Source organism: Otolemur garnettii, unplaced genomic scaffold (genome assembly GCF_000181295.1).
Source record: "Otolemur garnettii isolate 467f Iridium unplaced genomic scaffold, OtoGar3 scaffold00028, whole genome shotgun sequence".
NCBI lineage: Eukaryota > Metazoa > Chordata > Mammalia > Primates > Galagidae > Otolemur > Otolemur garnettii.
In genome coordinates this window covers 1,284,306-1,303,340 of record NW_003852423.1, presented here as the reverse complement: position 1 = coordinate 1,303,340, position 19,035 = coordinate 1,284,306, and the positions used below count along the sequence as shown (strand labels likewise).

Sequence of the window (19,035 nt, the reverse complement as noted above, 5' to 3'; positions counted from 1 at the left end):
ATATTAATAGTGGTTCATTAACTGCAACAAATATACAACACTAATGCAAGATGTTGAAAAAGCAAAAATGTGGGGGTGGTGATGGGGAGAGGTGGCAATATAGAGGCTGTATTCTATCTGTTCCATTGTTCTATAAATCTAAAACTGTTCTAAAAATTAAAGTCTACAAGCTTAAAAAATGAAGTCATCAGGAGAAATTAAAACTCTGTTTAGTCCTAGTAATAAGCACCGAGCCTCCTCCTGACTCAGCCTCCTGAGCAGCTAGAATCACAGATAGAGAGCCTGCTGCTGTGTTTCAACACCATACTGGGCTCTGTTATGTCAGGCAATATGCAGAATTAACAAAGATCTTTATCCCCATTTTGATATTAGCCTTTCAAGTTGCACACAGCTTATAAAATGAGAATGTTTACTACTTTGTCCTTAGTTTACTTGTTTTATTAATAAAGGTGGAGGAATGTAAGACTTTATAAGGTCCTTCCAAAACATAAGAATTAATTTTTACCAGATGGAAGCTTGATTCCTTATCAACTGGAAAGAAAAAGTTAAGATTAAGCACACCCTAAATCCTTGGCATGATCCTAAGTGCTTTACATGCATTATTTAAATGAATCCTCAAAATAACTGTGTGAATCAAATACAATTATTATTACCATTTTATAGATAAGGGAAATCCTGTTCTGGAGAGGTTAAATTAATCACACAAGATTGAGGATACAGATTTCAAACTAGTATGTGTGAATTCAAAGCCTGCATGATAGTACCATAATGCTTCTCAATCCTGGGAAACCAGTATAACATATATCAGGAGGAATGTAGTTCAATAATTTTAAGCAAGATTAGTCACAACAATCCAACTAATGCTCCAGTGTTTGTCAATCTGGAATAAGATTTTGAGCCAATGTTTTTTATAAACCTAAATGCTATCTCAGTGCCATCTTTGCAGAAATGTATGATACGCATGTGGGCCCATTGCGTGTGTTTGTGTATAAGAAAGAGACTGAAGTAGAGGGGGGTTCAGATTTTAAACCAGTAAACAATCTCCGTGTGTTAATCTTAAATTATAATAACTTGAATAGGTCACCAAGGTACCACAACATAACTGCTGACTGCTATACTGAGGGGAGATTTATAAAGCTGTATATCTCATCTATGGTGTCTTTCCAATTTACTCATGGTGGAAAATGCCACTGGCCTTCCAAAACCTTAACTTATGTTTGGACCCCTTCCATATTTAGGTCTTATTCTCGTGTTGCTGACCATTAAAAATGAATATTTCAGTGAGGCTGGAACAGTCTTATTAGCCCAAGCCAAGCTTTATATGGCTTGTGCACTTTAAGAGGTTAATCTAGCCAGCCAGCTCACTTTGTTCTGAAGTATTAAATGGAAAGACTATAACATTCAAAGAAAGGCAAAATTCACTGGGTAAGACCTTGGTAATATAATGGAGCATAAAACCTCTAGAAATTTTTACCACAGTATTTTATGAAACATATGCACACGCTCACTGGAATAGAATCCAATTCAAATGGTTTTGAAGGTCAGTTCAAAGTTACCACATATGCAGTATCTCTGTGAGAAATATGTATTATTTTGAATGTGCCTAGACCCAGAAGCTTTCTCTCTCTACTTAATAGTTTATTATCAGTCCAGCAGTGTACTCTATAAGGGAAAAACATCATCTATATAGCAATGGTATCATTTTCAGCCAAAGCATTAAGTTTAGTAAAATATTCCAAAGTTCCATATCAACATACATATCATGGGACAAAAGGAATCATAAAGTATAACTCCAGAAGGAAGTGCTATTTTACATGTATGCAATAAATATAAAAATTAAAAACAATCATGTTATTCTCAACTTCAAGATCAATTATGTAAAGTCTTTGATGATGATTATTGTAAAAGGATCAAAGACATTCAAATCCTATTTTTACAAGAAAAATGAATTAGAAATGAGCATGATTAAATTCAAAAATTAGTGTTATTCTGATGTTTCTAAAATGTCCAAATTCCAGGGGAAGCTATGATTTTCCCAAGGGGAAGGAAGTAAAGGTCCACTTTGTATGACAAAGGTCAGCTTTCCTGCAGACAAATGAGAATTCTATAGTTGGCTGTTCCTGGGTTATCACTATCTGAGGAAGGTCCTGAAAGGTCAAGAGAGGTTCCAAATCGTGCTCACTGCTTAAGCGACACCCCTGGGGCTACCTTAATCAATTTAAGGTCATTAGGATTTCTCTAACTCTGCTTTCCAGTTTTACTCTCTTAAATCTTGCTGATACATGCTGGCAATTTACTAATGATACAAGATTAAAAGAAAAAAGCATTAAGCATTAAAAGGAGATCTAAAGATATAGAATACATTCATTTAACAACTTCTTTTAAACCTAAGATTGAGTTCAACCAAATTCAAATAGACAACAGAGGTTTAGAATCAGCCCTAGTAGAAAAGCATAACTCTATCTGCAATAGCTACACTGGAGTCTCTGCTATATATTTAGCGCTAGATTTCAGTTACTATGATGCAGTTTTACACAGAAGTTATCTTAAATGGTTTCCTTAATCATCACATATGTTTTATTGTGGTAAAATTTTTATTGTTTACTCTTTTCATTATGAAATTTGACCACTAAAATGCAATTTTACTACAAATGCTGAAGTAAAAATTATTTGACAATATTTCAGTGCTCTTCAGTGCAAATATATGTCTAAATTTTCTCACAATGGAATTGGAGATACACCAAATGGACTATACTATTTATACAAGTTGAAGGAGTTCTGCCTGTTTTGTAATTAATGAAGGGTATCTTTAAGTATTTTAGATAGCATGTTGAAAACATCTGTTTTTAATTATATCATGCTTTTCTTAAACAGACAATGGGAACTGAATTAAGAAATATTTTGAAACCCCTATAGAGATATTAAAGTATTAACAGCCATTCAAGGACTTTATTGCTACAATGCTTGAAAATGTTTGGTTTTACAGATCAGCAGCTTGACACTTCATAAGTATCAGATTTTCAATATGAAAGGACGAAACTTGAAATATTGGGTAAATACAGAAAATGTACTACCAGAAAAGACCAGGGATTTTCACTATTATTATATTTCACATAGTCAGGCACAGAAAATGTCGTGTGTATTTGTACAGATTTAAATAAGAATTTTTAATATAAATCCTGTTTAGGATTTCTTTTTTAACTTGATTGCAGATTGAGAATTTCTATGAGAATAAATTAACAGCTTGTTATTTATTCTTCACAGAGGAAAAATCTTAAGCTGTTCTCATGGAAACAGTAGCATACAAAGTGTGGGTTTTTAGTACTTGTCCTTAAGTATTGAAAAAGATCAGATTTTCTTTTTGGATGCTTACTGGTCCCAAATGCCACATCTTTTCAAAATCAGTATCAGTTCTGCAGTCAGTTTTCAATCTCCCAGTGGTAAGGATATATTCAAAGGCCATGTGCTCAGCAGGATGGCAGTCTTTCTCTGTGAATGCAACTGTATCACTCATCAGTAACCTCCTGCCATAAGAGGACTCCGTATTTTCTTTCCTTTTAGTGACTCCTCGGGCTTTTGAATGCCGGCCACTGCCCTGAGACCTCAGGCAATATCCACATAATCTCTTTCAATAGTTCCTACTTATGCCACTGGTCTAACTAAATGTCAAAACTGCAGATCAAAGTCCCCACATTCTACGACTCATGTCCTTTAAGGATCAATTTTCATAAACTATACTCCATGTTTTAGAAATACATAGAGGCTCACTCTTTGCTTTCTTCCTTTTATCCCAGAGAAGTTTATTTATAAGAAGGACAATCTGATAATCTGCAGATAATAGTGTGAGACTGATGCAACTACCTAAAACACAATCATTCTTGCCTTTGCACAGCCTTCTATTAAATTATTTTACAAGACTCATCATCTTTTAGCAGAAACACAAAACTTTGGGGGCCATAAAAATATAAAGGCACAGGTTGCTTTGCAGTACTTTGCTAATGCCTGGTACAGTGTGGGCTAGATACTGGATAATAAATTCTTATTCATAATTATTTTATTTTCTAAATCTTCATTATGTGAGTGGTAAATTATATGACAGAAAACAGTGTCAGCATTTGTTTTTGTTGTCTGTAGCCATTCTAACTATTCAAAATTGCTTGGAAAATGAATATAAGTATTTGAAATCATTTTTGCTCTGTAGATTTCACATATAAATGAAATAAATCTATACTTCTTCAAACAGAACTGAGTAAAATACAATAGACCAAATAATGTGCTATAATACCTTTTCAGATCAATTATGGAGATAAAAATGTTAAATTATACTGCTATCTCTAAAGAACTATATTTGGAAAACAGCGTAAGATGTGGAAAAGAATGTATACAAATGCTATTTATGAGTATAGCTACCTAAATTTAAACATATCTGTTATAGCAGTAAGAGCAATAACACATTAAATAGACACATAATCAGACTACTCAGGAAAAAAAGAGAAGAAAATAAGAAAACAAACATAGGCCTTCTAGCCTCTGGATTATTTACTAAATTCCAAATAGAAGCTTCATTGTGCTATTTCCTCTACACAACATTTAATGTAATTACTTGAGACTATTAGGTACAAATCTTCACTCTGGGCTCTCCTATAATTCATGAGACATTAGGCAAGTCACTTACTCAGAAGTAGCCTTGGCCTTACCTGTTTCGCCACATAATTAAAATTTAAGGTTTTTAAAAAGAAAAAAGTTTATAATTTCCATTGCTGTAGTAAATAGTTGAGGCTCAGTAGAAAAACAAATAAAGGGAGAAAATTATACAGGTCCTTAAAAGGAAGAGTTAAATTTTCTGAGAAATCAAATTTATGTTTTTCTTTATTCTACCCTTTGCTGCTAATATGAAAATAATTTGGCTAAAATCCAAATAAGATAAACTTTTAAATTTAAAAAGGAACTCTGATTATACAGTGAATCAACTGATGGAGAAGTCAAGCTGGGGTGTGTATGCAAGGGTACGTTGGTACACGTGCTTGGTAGCATGTTCATTTACACTGGGAACAGGGGTACAGAGGGTGTACTATCTATGATTCAGATCCTTTGATTTTTTCTCTAGTGGGGTGATAAAATGAAATTACAGGTATGTTATAGAAAAGCAAGTGATGTTTGTGTTAAATCAACTTACCAGTTTTTCGAAGTGGAAAATCATCCTTTGCATCTTGGGTTCCTGGTAATGTATATTTGTAGGATGGAGACGTCCCACTAAGGGGTGGAGAGCTTTGATCCAATGATGTGTGGTGGGCAGCCCTGGAAAAGACAAAAAAGTTTCACGATTTACTCTGAAGTATTCACTGCGTGTTGGTCAGCAACATCAGTTGGACATGCTATACACACGCCTCAGCTGTGTTTATGTTCTTTCTTCTTAGTGTATACAAACCACAGTAACTGAGTTCACTGCAGCAGTATATTATGGAATGATGCTGGATTCCTAAGAATGTCCACCACACAGTGGTCATATGGTCACACAGAAAAGCTTGCTTCACTAAAAGAATTTACCAAGATACTCTGAGATCATGTTATATGTTTCTTTAAGAGCCAAATGAGGGGAAAAGTCATCATCTTAATTTTTTTTTAAGCCAACAAAGTAGAACAACCAAGGTAGAAGTAAATACATAAAAGGACTTCATTCATTTTTAAAAAGTGTTAGATGATACGTGCAAGTCTATTAGAGAAACTTTTCTTTTCTTTCTTTTTTTTTTTTTACCAAAAAGAGAATACGGTGCCAATAGTTTTCTGGTTTCCTGACTTTGGTAGCTGTCTCAATAGCATAGACTGGAGATCACATTCTTCAATATGAAACCCATGTTTTAAAGTTTTCTTTTTCTTCAGGAAATATAATGAAAGAGATGGAATGCTGCTCCCAGAGAATACAGGATTGAACAGTGACTATCCAGTGTACATAAACACCTACAATTATTATACATGAGGAAAACTATGAGACTATGCCCTTTCAATGGGCATCACTACAATGACTGATCTATCAGTATGATTTATTTGAATCATACATTCTCAAGAATGTACTGGTTTAAGGATGTTTCATCTAGCTACAACTGGAAAAAAAATGGTAATAAATTCAGATTCCATAAATTAATGATTTATAGTTATCTGGGGTCAGACACTACTGAAGTTCATTTCTGTAAAAACAAGACAGGATTGCTAAGCACACGTGAGAACCATGTTTAATATGCCCAAGAGAGCAGCTAAAGAATTTTCAGCTGATTAGTTGTTTTCAGTTACTATGTAGTTGTTTCTTGTAACAAAAAGTCTTTATCTTGTCTTAAAACAGGCTTTAATTTTGGGGGGAATTATTTATTATTTATAAGTTGTGTAGTTTTAGATAACAAAATGATATTTCTTTTTAAATGCTTTGTGTTGTTGTCAAAACACTTAAAAATTTCTTCAGAAATTAGTTTCTCAAGTCAGCTAATGTGTATCATAGAAATAATGCAAATTGTTAAAAAGTACTTATAAAACATTGTGAAATCTGCCTGTTACCTTTTTTTTTTGGCCGGGGCAGGGAGAAATGCATAAAAGGGCAGATGCCTAACCACAGTCACTCTTTAAACAGATATTTGGGATGCTTACAACTTTACTACAATAGCATAATCAAATGCTATTCCCTCCTTGCTGATACAGGGATTAAAAAGTATGTTAAGTGGAAAAGCCTATGGTCCTTAGCAAACACATTTATGAGGGGAATGAAACTATTATCTATAAGTCTATAATCCATATATGAGTTGCTTATCAGTTCCTCATACTGATCTTTAAACACACCACATTCCTTCTTATTTTACAAAAATAATTATGCATTATATAATATCTCTTTACTGGACTTGGGGAGATATAGATCCATAAAACCTATAATACCATAGTACATTATGTTGTCAGCTTTGAAGGTCAGAAACCAGACTAATATTCTACTGGGTGGTAGGAAATGGAGTGAGGTGGGCAGGGGCAAAGTCTTCACTGACATCTTGGATTGATTGATTGGTTTAGCAGTTTTGCCTCTCTCTTCCCTATGCTCCCTTATCCTCCTTCCTTCCTTTTTTTCCCCCTTAATTCAGTCAAAAACTTTCTGGACTTTCAAAAATAGTTCTGACCTCTGTTTTACTAAGCCAAGTAAAATCAAATCACAATCTTTCAAGTCTTCAAAAATGATTATGTAGATATCAAGTACAGCATTTAAGAATAGAAAAATATGAATTAATTTTTATGCCCCACCATACATTTGACAGTTACTCATTCATCAAAGAACATATATACTTCCTTGTCCTCAAGATGATGAATTCTAACATTACTAGGCAGTTCTCCCTCCATGTACTTTACCACATTATTTCATAGGACCATCCCAGCAACCATAGAGGGCAGATACTATTATTATCCTACTTTTATACAGAAAGAAACTGATCCTTCGAGAATTCAAGGAACTTGCCTGCAGCCACACAGCTGAGAAAAGGCAGGCCTAGGATTTGCACCCAGGCAAGCTAAATACAGAGCCTATGCTCTTTACCACTGGGAATGAAAACAGTCAAACGCTGAACATACGTGTACCAGAGCTTGGGATGGCGGCTCACGGAATGGTTTTTTCCATTAGTTGGAGTGTCTTTCGTTGCGGATTTACTCAATAGGAATTCTTGAAGCTTCTGCTTTACTTCTGTACTTGCTACTGCTCCTGAAACACGTGCACACAGAAACAGATGTTGACTGTGAATTTTGTCCTCTTATGCCTCTAGAACACTCAGCAAAAATTAAGCAGTAACATCACTGTCACACAGCATGTGAAGTTTTCCTACTAAAAGAAGAAACCACGGGCTAGGTAGGCTTTAGAAAATAGCATAGTAATGCTTTGAGACTACTGCTTAAACTGCCAGTTTTCAAAAGACCTTCTTTAATTGCTTTGGCAAATAGGGAATTCCCAGAAATAATACTTTTTCTGGAGTTTAAAAAATATTGCTGAGAAACAAAACACTGCTTTTTAATAATCAAGAATCTGGGGAGGGGATTAGATACATTTTAGATCCTGTAAATACATTAAAACGACCTCTTCTGAGTGGCTAGTTTGAAAAATTTAACTTTTTAAAACCACTCTGAGCATTAAACAAATAAATATTGCTGACAATTCCAGTTCAAGTCATCAAATTTTAAATCTTGCTACGACCTGATTTTGAACTGACCTAACACAGGAGAATTATTTGGCTCTGTCTCCCTCTTGTGGATGGTTCTTTTACAAGTGCTCTGCCTTAAATCTTCCCGAAGTTTGAGAATGCAGAAACTAAATGAAGGAAAGGCATGGCTTACAGAGTAATTATTACGTGGGCAGGAATAAAGAAGGCGCAGTGAGGAGACAGGAGCGTAAGTTTATTATAAAGTACAATGGCCTAACTATATTGCTGTAGAATAACATTAATTTACAGGTTAAAAAAACCAAAGATAAGCATCTTTGCCAAACAGTGCCAGGCACATTGAATACAAAGAGCTGGCTGATATGGGAATGTCAGAACCTTATAGTTGGGTCTATAGTTTATTGTTCTAATTAAACACAGACAATTTTGACAAGTTTAATTCCACTCTTTGTCAGGCTCCTTTCTGAATGATGATCAAGTAAAGATGAGGGAAGAGAGTCCATCTTTTACCCTGGTGCCTCTTACTTTCTCGTCCTCTATCTTTGCCTCTGAGAGGAGGAAGCTGCTGTTCTCTGCGATGCCTCTCTACTTCCTGTTCTTGCCTCTGCTGCTCCAGTTTCTGCTCCTTTTCTAGGAGTTCTTGTTGCTGTTTTATGGCTAGAAGTTCCTGTTGCAACTTGCGAGAAGAGAAAGACATGAGAGTGTGCAATTTCTTTAGGTTTCGTAGACCACAACTGAAATGTTATGAGTTTTTGGAATTTGTTTACATTTAGTTTATATTTTTACCCACTTTTTCTGTACATTGTTGTAACCTGAGGACAACTGACTGATGCCATGATGGTCCTAATGTAATCAACAGGCAAGTTTTTAGGCAGCTCCATTACCTGTGCCTTCCTAACAATAATAATTACCAAATGCACTCATGTCTACCAGTTTCTATTCATTAAATCTTTAGTTCTCTTAATAAGTTTGCTTTTAATATGTGCAAAATATATTAAAACAGGCAATGGTAGGGACTGCCCAGAAGTCTATTTTATAAAGAAATCTTTCACTTTATAAACAAACAAGTGAAATCTTCAGTTCTTATCCTGAGAAATGGTAGGAAAGTAACCAAAGCAAATAGAATGGTGTGATATATGTTAAGCTGGAGAAACTCTACCTGAAATAAATGAATGCTAAAAATTTTGAAAACTTACAGAGAACATTCTCAATTGACCAATGCAATCTATATACACATATTAGGGTCTTCACTCAAAATAGTAAATGTCTTACTCTTTCATTCAGAACACAAAAACCTTAGACTAGAGACAGTGGTCAAGAAGAATTCACTTCCACAGAAGTGCACTTTAATGCAGTATTGTCTGGCTTTCTGAATCCCTTGAATTATTTTTTGAACAATGAATAACAAACCTAAATATGAAACATTCTTAATAGCCATTTTGAGGTTATCAGTTTCTTTTCAGACTGGAAATTACATGTCTATGAAGTATAGTAAACTTTCCCACTGAGGAAAAATTAAAGACCTTGAGTTTGTCTTAGGCTCTTACCTTACTAGATAATATGTCTGGATGAGTTACTAGGCTACTTAGAACTTTAGTTCCTAATATGTAAGGTAGAGAATAATCTCTCTCATGCCTCATATTTAAAATGGACATAACATTTCATTTTTTAAGTTTGAATCATACTAATTGTAATTATTATTACTATAGGTTTAGAATCCCTAATTTGGAAAATTCAAAATGCTCCAAAATCTGAAGTTTTTTGGGCACTGATATAACACTGCAAATGGAAAATTCCATATCTAAGCTCAAATGACAGATAAAATCAAAACATAGGCACAACACACAGTATATTCAGCATCTCCAAGGATAAAAAGACCCTCCCAACTCCCTTCACTTGTGATCTACATTTTCTGCACACATCTAGATTCCCCCACACAAGAACACCCACAATGGTTAATAAAATGGTACACAGCCAGGCTGATGTGCTAAGAGCAAGTCCCCCAACATTCCGAATCAGTAATGATGGTGATGCCAAACAACTACAGATTATGCACATGAGTGGCTAAGATGTTCTTGCTTTAGGATGGTTCAACATATACAAACTCTGCTTCATGCATACAACTGTTATAAATATTATATAAAAATACCCTCAAGCTATGTATATAAGGTATATATGAAACCAATGAATCTCATGTTTAGACTTGAATCCCATGCCCAAGATATACCATTATGTACATATATGCAAATATTTCCAAATCTGAAAAAATCCAAAATCCAAAGCACTCCTGGTCCCAAGCATTTCAGATAAAGGATGCTCAAACTGTATTTGTAACTTTCAATACTAATGAAATGGGTAATTTTTTAATATTAGACTGGTACCTAAAACCCTAAATTTTATGCCAAAAAGTAATAGAATAAAAATAAAAAGATACATGTAGAGGCATCAGAATCACACAGGAGCAATAAGAAGCTAACATTGTATGTCAATCATAATAGCCCTAACACACCCACAATGACTAAAGCATTTCTGATGCCTCTTCATGCTAAAATCTTTGGTGTCTTGCCCTTGACATACCAGTCCTTTAATGAATGTTTTTAGATATTTCTTTCAGTAGAAGAAGTCATAACTATGCTTAAACTCTGCCTAGTGCTAACTTTACACAGATATTGGGATTTGTCTAATTGATTCAGTGCTTTACTCAAAGCCCCAATGTATATGAACGTTAATCTTTCTTAGGAATCTAGAAATGCACACAATTTAATTACCATGCCTATATTCACTATCAAAGTTCACAGGAATGAGAATTAAAACAATAAAAGGAATAAAATTTTACCCCTCCATTTCCAGATATTTTGACCCAGGAATGAGGAAGGGTAACTTAGGAGCAGACCAGGCAAGACTGTAAGCCTGGGAGTAACTCTTCACTGACTGTATCATCTTGGAAATGCTACATTATTTTTTTCTAACTCAGATTAGTAGGTGGAAAAATGGGATAACAGCACTTAACTCAACACATTTTTCGTTATTACAGAAGGCAAAGATGCAAAATGCTAATGCTAATTCAACTGTTAGCTAATTCAAATAGCTACTAGTTGGCAATTTTAAATTGCACATGAACTTTATGGATACCCTGCATAATTAAATCATAATGTACTGTGTCTTCCTTATAAAGTAAAATTTAAATGACTATTAAAAGCATCAACTTTTAGCTTTACCAGTATAAAATCATAACAAAATAAAATAAAGTTTTTAAAAAGTACAAAACTTCCTAATCTTAAAAAGAGATTTTAATTATTATCTTCAGTTTTGGGAAGAACGACTCATTACTTTGGAAAATCATTTTAAAAACTACTTCTTTTTAGCTCTTTCATAATTTCAATGAATACTATCATTTTGCTTATATGAAAGGAATAAATAATTACCTCCTTGCTACTATTGACTTTTTAGTAAAATTAAACAATAAATTACTTACTAAAAAATTTATATTGATTTTCCAGCTACAGAAGGCATCAAATATAAATGAAAGAAGTATCTAAAGCAGTAATTTATCAGTACTGCCCCATATTCAGGGCAGCATAATTCACATAAAGCAGCAAAATGAACTACGTGGTGAAGACCATAAATTTTACTCATTTATCTTTGCCATTATAACATACCAGGAAAAGCTGAAGAAAGAGATCCAGACATCAGTGTTCCTATTATTGCTTCATATTTCAAATTACAATAATGCTTTAATATTCATTCAAAATTAAGCCTATAAACTAAATGAAAGTTATTCATACTTCAGAATATAGCCTTTTGCTACGATTCCATATGGAGCCCAAAAGAAAATCTTCACCCTTATTTTTAAGGTATCTTATAGATCAATAATATGCAAGGCTTCTTTTAGTAAAGTTCACTAGTAAAAGAAAAAAATCATATTTAATATCAAGTAAAAGAGCCTGTTTAGAAAAATAAGATAGATGATATAGGCCTTCCAGGCTCAGGAAGTAGCTTGGGAAACAAGGAACATAGGAAAGGAGATAGCCTTCTCACACACTGTAAAATTTATTGGGTAAAATTATACAATATTAACATAGATCAGTTATCTATATTAACCCCACATCAATGAGCTGCTTGTACTTGATAAGCAACTAATAGATTAAGTACCAAAATATAATATCATAAAATATGATAGGATATAACATAAAATTTATTATATTAATGAGTTACCACATATTGAAGTCATCTTTAAAAGAGTTAGATATGAAAATAAATTATTATAAATATTTGCTGCTTTTATCTTCCTAACATAGTAAATTCAAATCAAATATTCACAGAGACTAAAGCTGCCTTGTTTTCTAATGTCTTTGTCAAAAAGTTGGAAGGTATTTTACAAATAAAGCTAAACTAACATCGCTAAAGATAAAAAATAAAAAATAAAAACTAGACACATCTAAAATAATCTGATAATAGGCCATCATAAAAAATTTCTGAGCTATGGATATATTTATCATTGGATAATTTAAACAACTTGAGTCTTAAATTGTCAACTGTGCCCAAAATTCTTTCAATAAATTCTTATCTACCATCTATAAAAATATTTGTACCAGCCATATATAACTCCCATGAGCTTTTTATTATGCTATTATTTTGAATGTATACAGTATGTAATTTTTTCTAAAGGAAAGTTCAGGACATACTTAGAATATCTACTTATAGATCAAAGATTATTTTTAAAAGGGTCTCTTTTCATATAACATGACTTATCCTTCCTGGTAAATAGCATCTGCAGTTTCTTAATAAATATAAATTGGGCCTTTCCAGGCTTGTGGTTCTTCTTAGTGGAGAGAAGATGGGACAAATGAATAAAATCACGTGAAAGAGAATGTACAGCTAGGGAGGGAAGTTACTATTCCCCACTACTGACTCTGCAAGGAAGAGAACACAGAAGTAGTACAGTCCCTTTTAAGAAGCAAAGCATGTTTTTAACAGGTACTTACCCAAAGTTTTCACTAGTACAATTATAATTTCCTTTAAGTCATAGATCCGTGTCTTAATCACAGCAGAACTCCCCTCAGTGCCCTCGTGGGCATTGCTGTACCCACCATTACGAAGATGTCCTGAGTAAGACCAGAGACAAAGACACATTTGCTACCTTGATGTGCTCCTGAAGCTGAGCCTGGTGCTGCCGGGTCAAGTTCTCATGCTGTTTCTGAAACTCTGCTATCAGGAGCTGCTTCTGGATTTGTTGCTGCTGCTGGATGAGAAGTAATTCCTGCTGTAGTTGCTTCTCACGAACAACAGGATCTACCACGGGCATCATCATCCTGAGGTCCGTCCTTAGGTCTAAAGGTGAAATGGGCTCCAGGCCCACAGGAACCTCTGACTTCACATCCACTAAAAAAAACAACAGAAAAGAGGGTAGGGAGTAGAATAGAGTTATAAAGGATTGGAAATTAGCATATTCATTTGGAAACAAACAACAAATAAAAGATATCTGGTACAATAAATTTTATGTCAATAGTTCTAGGCATTTCTTCACGATGATAGATAATTTGCATATCAGGTTTGATAAACTGGTTACATGCTAATTTTTACTCATCAATCTGTATTCCTGCCATGAATCTTCCACAATTCCCCTTTTCAAAGAGATGACTTCCATTGTTCATTAGTATCAAAGTCATCCATAAAACTTATTCTACAGAACCACTAACAAAAGTCCAGTCAACTGCAGGGCACAGAAGCTCACACCTGTAATCCTAGCACTCTCGGAGGCCGAGACAGGTGGACTGCCTGAGCTCACAGGTTTGAGATCAGCCTGAGCAAGAGCAAGACCCTGTCTCTTAAAATAGCCAGGCATTGTGGCAGGCGACTGTAGTCCCAGCTACTCAGGAGGCTAAGGCAAGAGAATTGCTTGAGCCCAAGAGTTGGAGGTTGCTGTGAGCTATGAGGCCAGAGCACTCTACCAAGGGCAACAAAGTGAGACTCTTGTCTCAAAAAAACAAACAAAAAACAGTCAACTTGGATCAAAAAAATGCAATTATATTGAGGGAAAGATGTCATAAGAGGGAAATTCTACTACAATTAAATATATGCACTTATGAATATTTTTCTTCATTATTAGTCAAAAGATATATTCAAGCTTAAAAAGTAAAGACTGTATATAAGGCATTTTGAAAGACAATACAAAACTGCATGCCAAAACGTGGGAAAGGATGATTAAGCCCAACAATGGTGTCAGGTCCAAATGTCAAGGAGTAAAAGGAGCTAACTTTCTCAGTGCTGGTTTTTAAGTAGCAAGAATCTGTACCTCAGTTATCTTATACCTAAAATAAACAAGGTGGAAAAATATGAGGAAACTTAAAACAAGTATTTCTTCTGGAGAAAGAAAGATTTGATGATGTGAGCATAACTATAGATAATAATACTTAAGTTTATAAAAATTACATTAGATGGTGCATATAAAATGCTTAGCATAACTTCTAGTAGATAAAAACGCTGCTTTCTAAAGGAATAGTTTAAGTAGGAAAGCCCCAAACAAGGTAGATATACCACTTATTTATGGCTGGTGTCCCTTCTGATTGGTAAGTCTCCCATATCACAGTGGTTAATAAATAATTTGTGTATCACTCCTACCTACAAGATGCAGTAGGAAAACTTTGTATTTAATTGAAACATGTTAAATTAAAGGCAATAGGGATTTTGAACATGGAAATTGTATCGCATGACTTTTTGGAAGAGGTCAACAAGTACTCAGATCCAACCAATTATTGGCAGGAAAAAAAATAAAAAAATAAAGACCCAGTCAAGGGTGTCCAAACTGCAGCCTTTGGGCTGCATGTGGATTATCTGAGGACTTGCTTGCTAATTGTAGTAAATATCACAATTGTGCACAGATCTTTTTTTGTTTGTTTGTTTTTTTGCTTGTCAGCCTTCATTAGTATTTGTGTATTAAATATGTGGCCCAAGACAACTCTTCCTTCAATATAGCACAGAAAAGCCAAAATTGGATCCTTTTCTAAATTAAAAAAAATTTCAAAGATTTAAACACTATGAGAACCCCCACCAAAAAAAATGCCTTTACAAATCGAATTATAGTTATAACACAGTTGTTAAAAGGCTTCAATGAGATACTTTAGAGTATTTATAGCATTTAGCACACCACACAATAAATATTTTGTTAGATTTTTTTATTGTATAAAAATGAAAATTTCCTATATACAGGGTGGACATAAAGTGCACGTGTGATTTAAAATAGTTGTAACTTTAAATTGTACATGAACTTTATATCTACCCTGCATTAAAATAAGCCACCAAAACAAAAATATTAGGAAAAATATGAAAATAAAATGCTATATGTTTCTACTAAATATCAGAAAATAAAAACACTAAAACCTCTAGAAAAAAATAAAAAGAATACAACTGAAATTAGTTTTCAATAGTAAAGAAATGAGATGATCAATCAAATAAAGCATCATTAATTATTAAATATCATATATATGATTCATGTACATACATATCTATGCATAATGCCTACATAGTACAGGGTAAGCATATGACCAAGAGATAATTATTTATTGCAAATGGAGTTGCCAAGTGTATAATACTCTGCAAAACCAATTTAGTGATATGTTTTCGAGAGGTGTTACACATTTCTACTATTTGCTGCAGGTTTGCTAACTCTTAGGATTATACCTTAAGGAGATAATACTGACAGTATTATCTGTCAAAATAACTGTCAATTGACATTGACAAAAGTTCAATGTCATTTTGTTTACTGAAGTATTATCATTATTTTTTTAGCTGAAATTACCAAGTACAAGGAAATGTCTAAGTAAAATATGTCACAATCACTTGGTAGAAACATAAACAACCATTAAAAATTCCATTACATTATGTGGAAAAACAGTAATAAAAGTGACATATATACTATAATAACAATTTAAACCACATAACTGTAATTAATTTAGTCAATATATACACTTACTGAACCCTTTTAAAGTCTCAGGCTTCATTCTAGATGTTGGCAGTTAGTAATTAAAAAAAAAAAAGACGACGACAAAAATTCTAGCTGTTATTGAGTATATATTCTACTAGGGCTGTTAATCGTATTAGTTTCTTTTTTTTTTTTTTTTTTTTTTAATCGTATTAGTTTCTGATCCTAAAAGCAAAGACTGGCAATGCAGAAAATGAAGATGGTTGTATTTTGATAGAAATATGAATGATTCTCCCCCTTCTACTTTTTCCAAATTGCATCTAATGCTCTACTACTAAAACTTAAATTTGAATATTCCAGGTTGGGAGCTACAAAGTTTATATACCATAAGAACATACCATTAAGAACTATCTTCAATGATTTATAAGTACAAATGTTAAGTTTTCAAATACTACAGAATTAAATATCCTTGCCAGTCCTTTGCATACGCCTGTGCATGTAAACTAGTGTCAATTTCAGGTTGCTGACACTGGTTGTTTTTCAACATATTGGTCAGAAGTTTGCAGTGATACTATTTCATGTGTCACTTTAATGAAAATGGGACAATGATTTATTAACGAACTATAATTTGGTAGACAATGATATCTAAGTTATGATATTTGTGAAAGGAAAGATATTAATTGTGACAAGTTCAGAAGCTAACGAGGAGCATGGCTTGCAGGATGTCTTAGTTGCAGCACCCAGTGTAGAACTTTCAGTCAAGCCTCTGGAGTAACATGAAATTCTGAGCATTAACTTAAAGAGTTGGCTTAATTCCAATAAAAAGCAATGGCTGTTAAGGGTATATTTCTTTTTTACATTAAAAAGGCCAAACTATAGCCTTCAGTTTTTTACATGGAAATCCCAATAAACAAAAGATCAGAATTTAACCCTATAAAGACTAAATGTAAAAATTCAAGAGACCCTGGGGTCTCTTCTTGCTGGCATTTTTGTTATCCATAAACTACAAACATCAAACCCCTAACAATTAAGGGGAAAAAAGATAAGGGGAAAAAAAGTCCTCTGAAACTGTTATTGTAAACCTCAAAGGGTAATTTGACTTCTTAACCTGCTATCCCAACAGAAATGATTGTGTCTAACTGCTTGCCTTTGTTCAGAGACTAATCACTAAATTGTGAAAAATCACCCTCAACTTACAAAAACTGCTCTTGATTATAAATAATTGCCCAAGACTGAGAGAAAGTGGCAGGCAAGATCCCAGTCTTTCATCCAATTTATTCAGCAGCAATCCACATTCCATTTGTCTAGACTAAATATAGCAGCGTTTATACAAGAAATCAATAGTGCTTGCAGAGAGGAGAGCAAAGGCATGAATATTTCATCAAACTCAGAGAGAAATGGCAATCAGCACACTGATGGTTCTGTGTAGGTCATCTTTGGCCTGCTAGATTAGTTCCTGTTACTTGGACAATAGCTCATCTCTGCCTAATCATAATCATATCATAACCATTCTTTCTATTTTTAACATTAATTGCATTGTGGGTGACAAAGGCTCATCGTATTCCAGAAGGAATGCTGGATTTTTCTTATGTCTTTTGTGACAGGCTAATAACCCACCCCAAGAGAAATAATAGTAACACAATACCATAGCTGAGTTTCAACAAGTTACAGACACTTTTATATCACAGAATGTAAAAGAAAGTGCATTTTCCAGAGCTGCCATATTATCATAATTAGAAATAATCAATTTACAAGGAAAAATTAACCACCAGTTTTAACAATGGGTAAATGGAATTATCTTTGTTTACAACATTCCTTGTCTGGAAACACACAAATTCCTCACAAATTACTTACAGCAAGTGTCCAATGACACATACGTTAGAAGAAAGGTGATGATGGCAAATATTAGTATTAGTTATAAATGAATCATTTTTTTTTTCAACAAATCTCAAGGTACATGTGAGAAAAAGTCACAACACAGGTAGCTTTATTGGGAATTACTCTGAGTAAGTAGAGTATAGATTGTATTTATATTACTATTTTATGATTACATAACAAATGCCCAGTCAGAACATCTCCACGTACATATTAGTCTTATCACTTAACAAAGTCCATTCTTTCTTTAGTGTCTCTCTCCACTAATCTTTGATTGTTATTCTTTCTTCTGTTTAATGTTTATAAATTCATGCAATTTTTAGAAAGTTTAGTTTTTAATGAACATGTACATTTTCATTTTTCAAATGTTCCCATTTCAAAAACAAATGTTCCCATTTCAAAATCAAAGCAAAGTCCCAAAACATAGAGGTGTTTACAGTAATCACATTTATTTAAGGAACACACATACATGTTTCCATTTTTTAATTAAATTCTATGACAAATAGATCAATTGCAAGACTGTTAAAGAGTTAATTCAGAGAACTAAGAATAATCTAGTAGCCATGGAGTGTTTCTTAATTCTTAACTTTAGACGCTGCTATTCATAGCTTAGGTAAGCAGAGAGAATTTTCATATGTTCAAAAACAGTACTCTTTGGTTGCTACCTTGTCAGTTGGCTTGCAAACAAGAAGCCATCCATTTTAAGAATGTTTTAAGTGAACAACTTGTAAAACCCACAGATGAAACAATTTTAAAGAATGCACAATTTTATCCATGTACAACTGTCACTATGGCTGAAGACTGTTCATGCCACTATGAAAGAAGTAGAGTTCAAAATATTGGCTTTCACACACAATCGGCATGGGCACAATCTCACCACTGATTTCTGTCTGTTAATTATTTAGTTCTTTCTTTGATTTGAAAACGTGCTATAAAAATTGGAACCATGCTGAATAATCGGATTTAACATTCCTAATTACAGAAGGCATAAATTGAGATATGGTAGTAACAATGCTGCCCAGAGCCAGTTTGTACTTCTGTTCTTTATACCAAGGAAATGATTGT

The 19,035-nt window shown here is 33.7% G+C and overlaps 1 protein-coding gene across 24 annotated transcripts in view; it reads right to left on the bottom strand.

Moving 5' to 3' along the window:
• Window positions 1–19,035, bottom strand: part of HDAC9 (histone deacetylase 9) — a 906,973-nt gene that overhangs the window by 392,134 nt on the left and 495,804 nt on the right. For 8 of the 24 annotated variants that reach the window (XM_023512444.1, XM_023512455.1, XM_012804388.2 and 5 more), the window contains 4 exons: window positions 13,315–13,556; window positions 8,700–8,850; window positions 7,597–7,723; window positions 5,177–5,298 (listed from right to left, as the gene is read on the bottom strand). In XM_023512444.1, the coding sequence (XP_023368212.1) occupies window positions 5,177–5,298; window positions 7,597–7,723; window positions 8,700–8,850; window positions 13,315–13,556 (642 nt within the window). Of the gene's footprint in view, window positions 1–5,176; window positions 5,299–7,596; window positions 7,724–8,684; window positions 8,851–13,314; window positions 13,557–19,035 lie in introns of all 24 variants that reach the window. The other 16 variants (XM_023512445.1, XM_023512451.1, XM_023512461.1 and 13 more) reach the window with 5 other exon arrangements.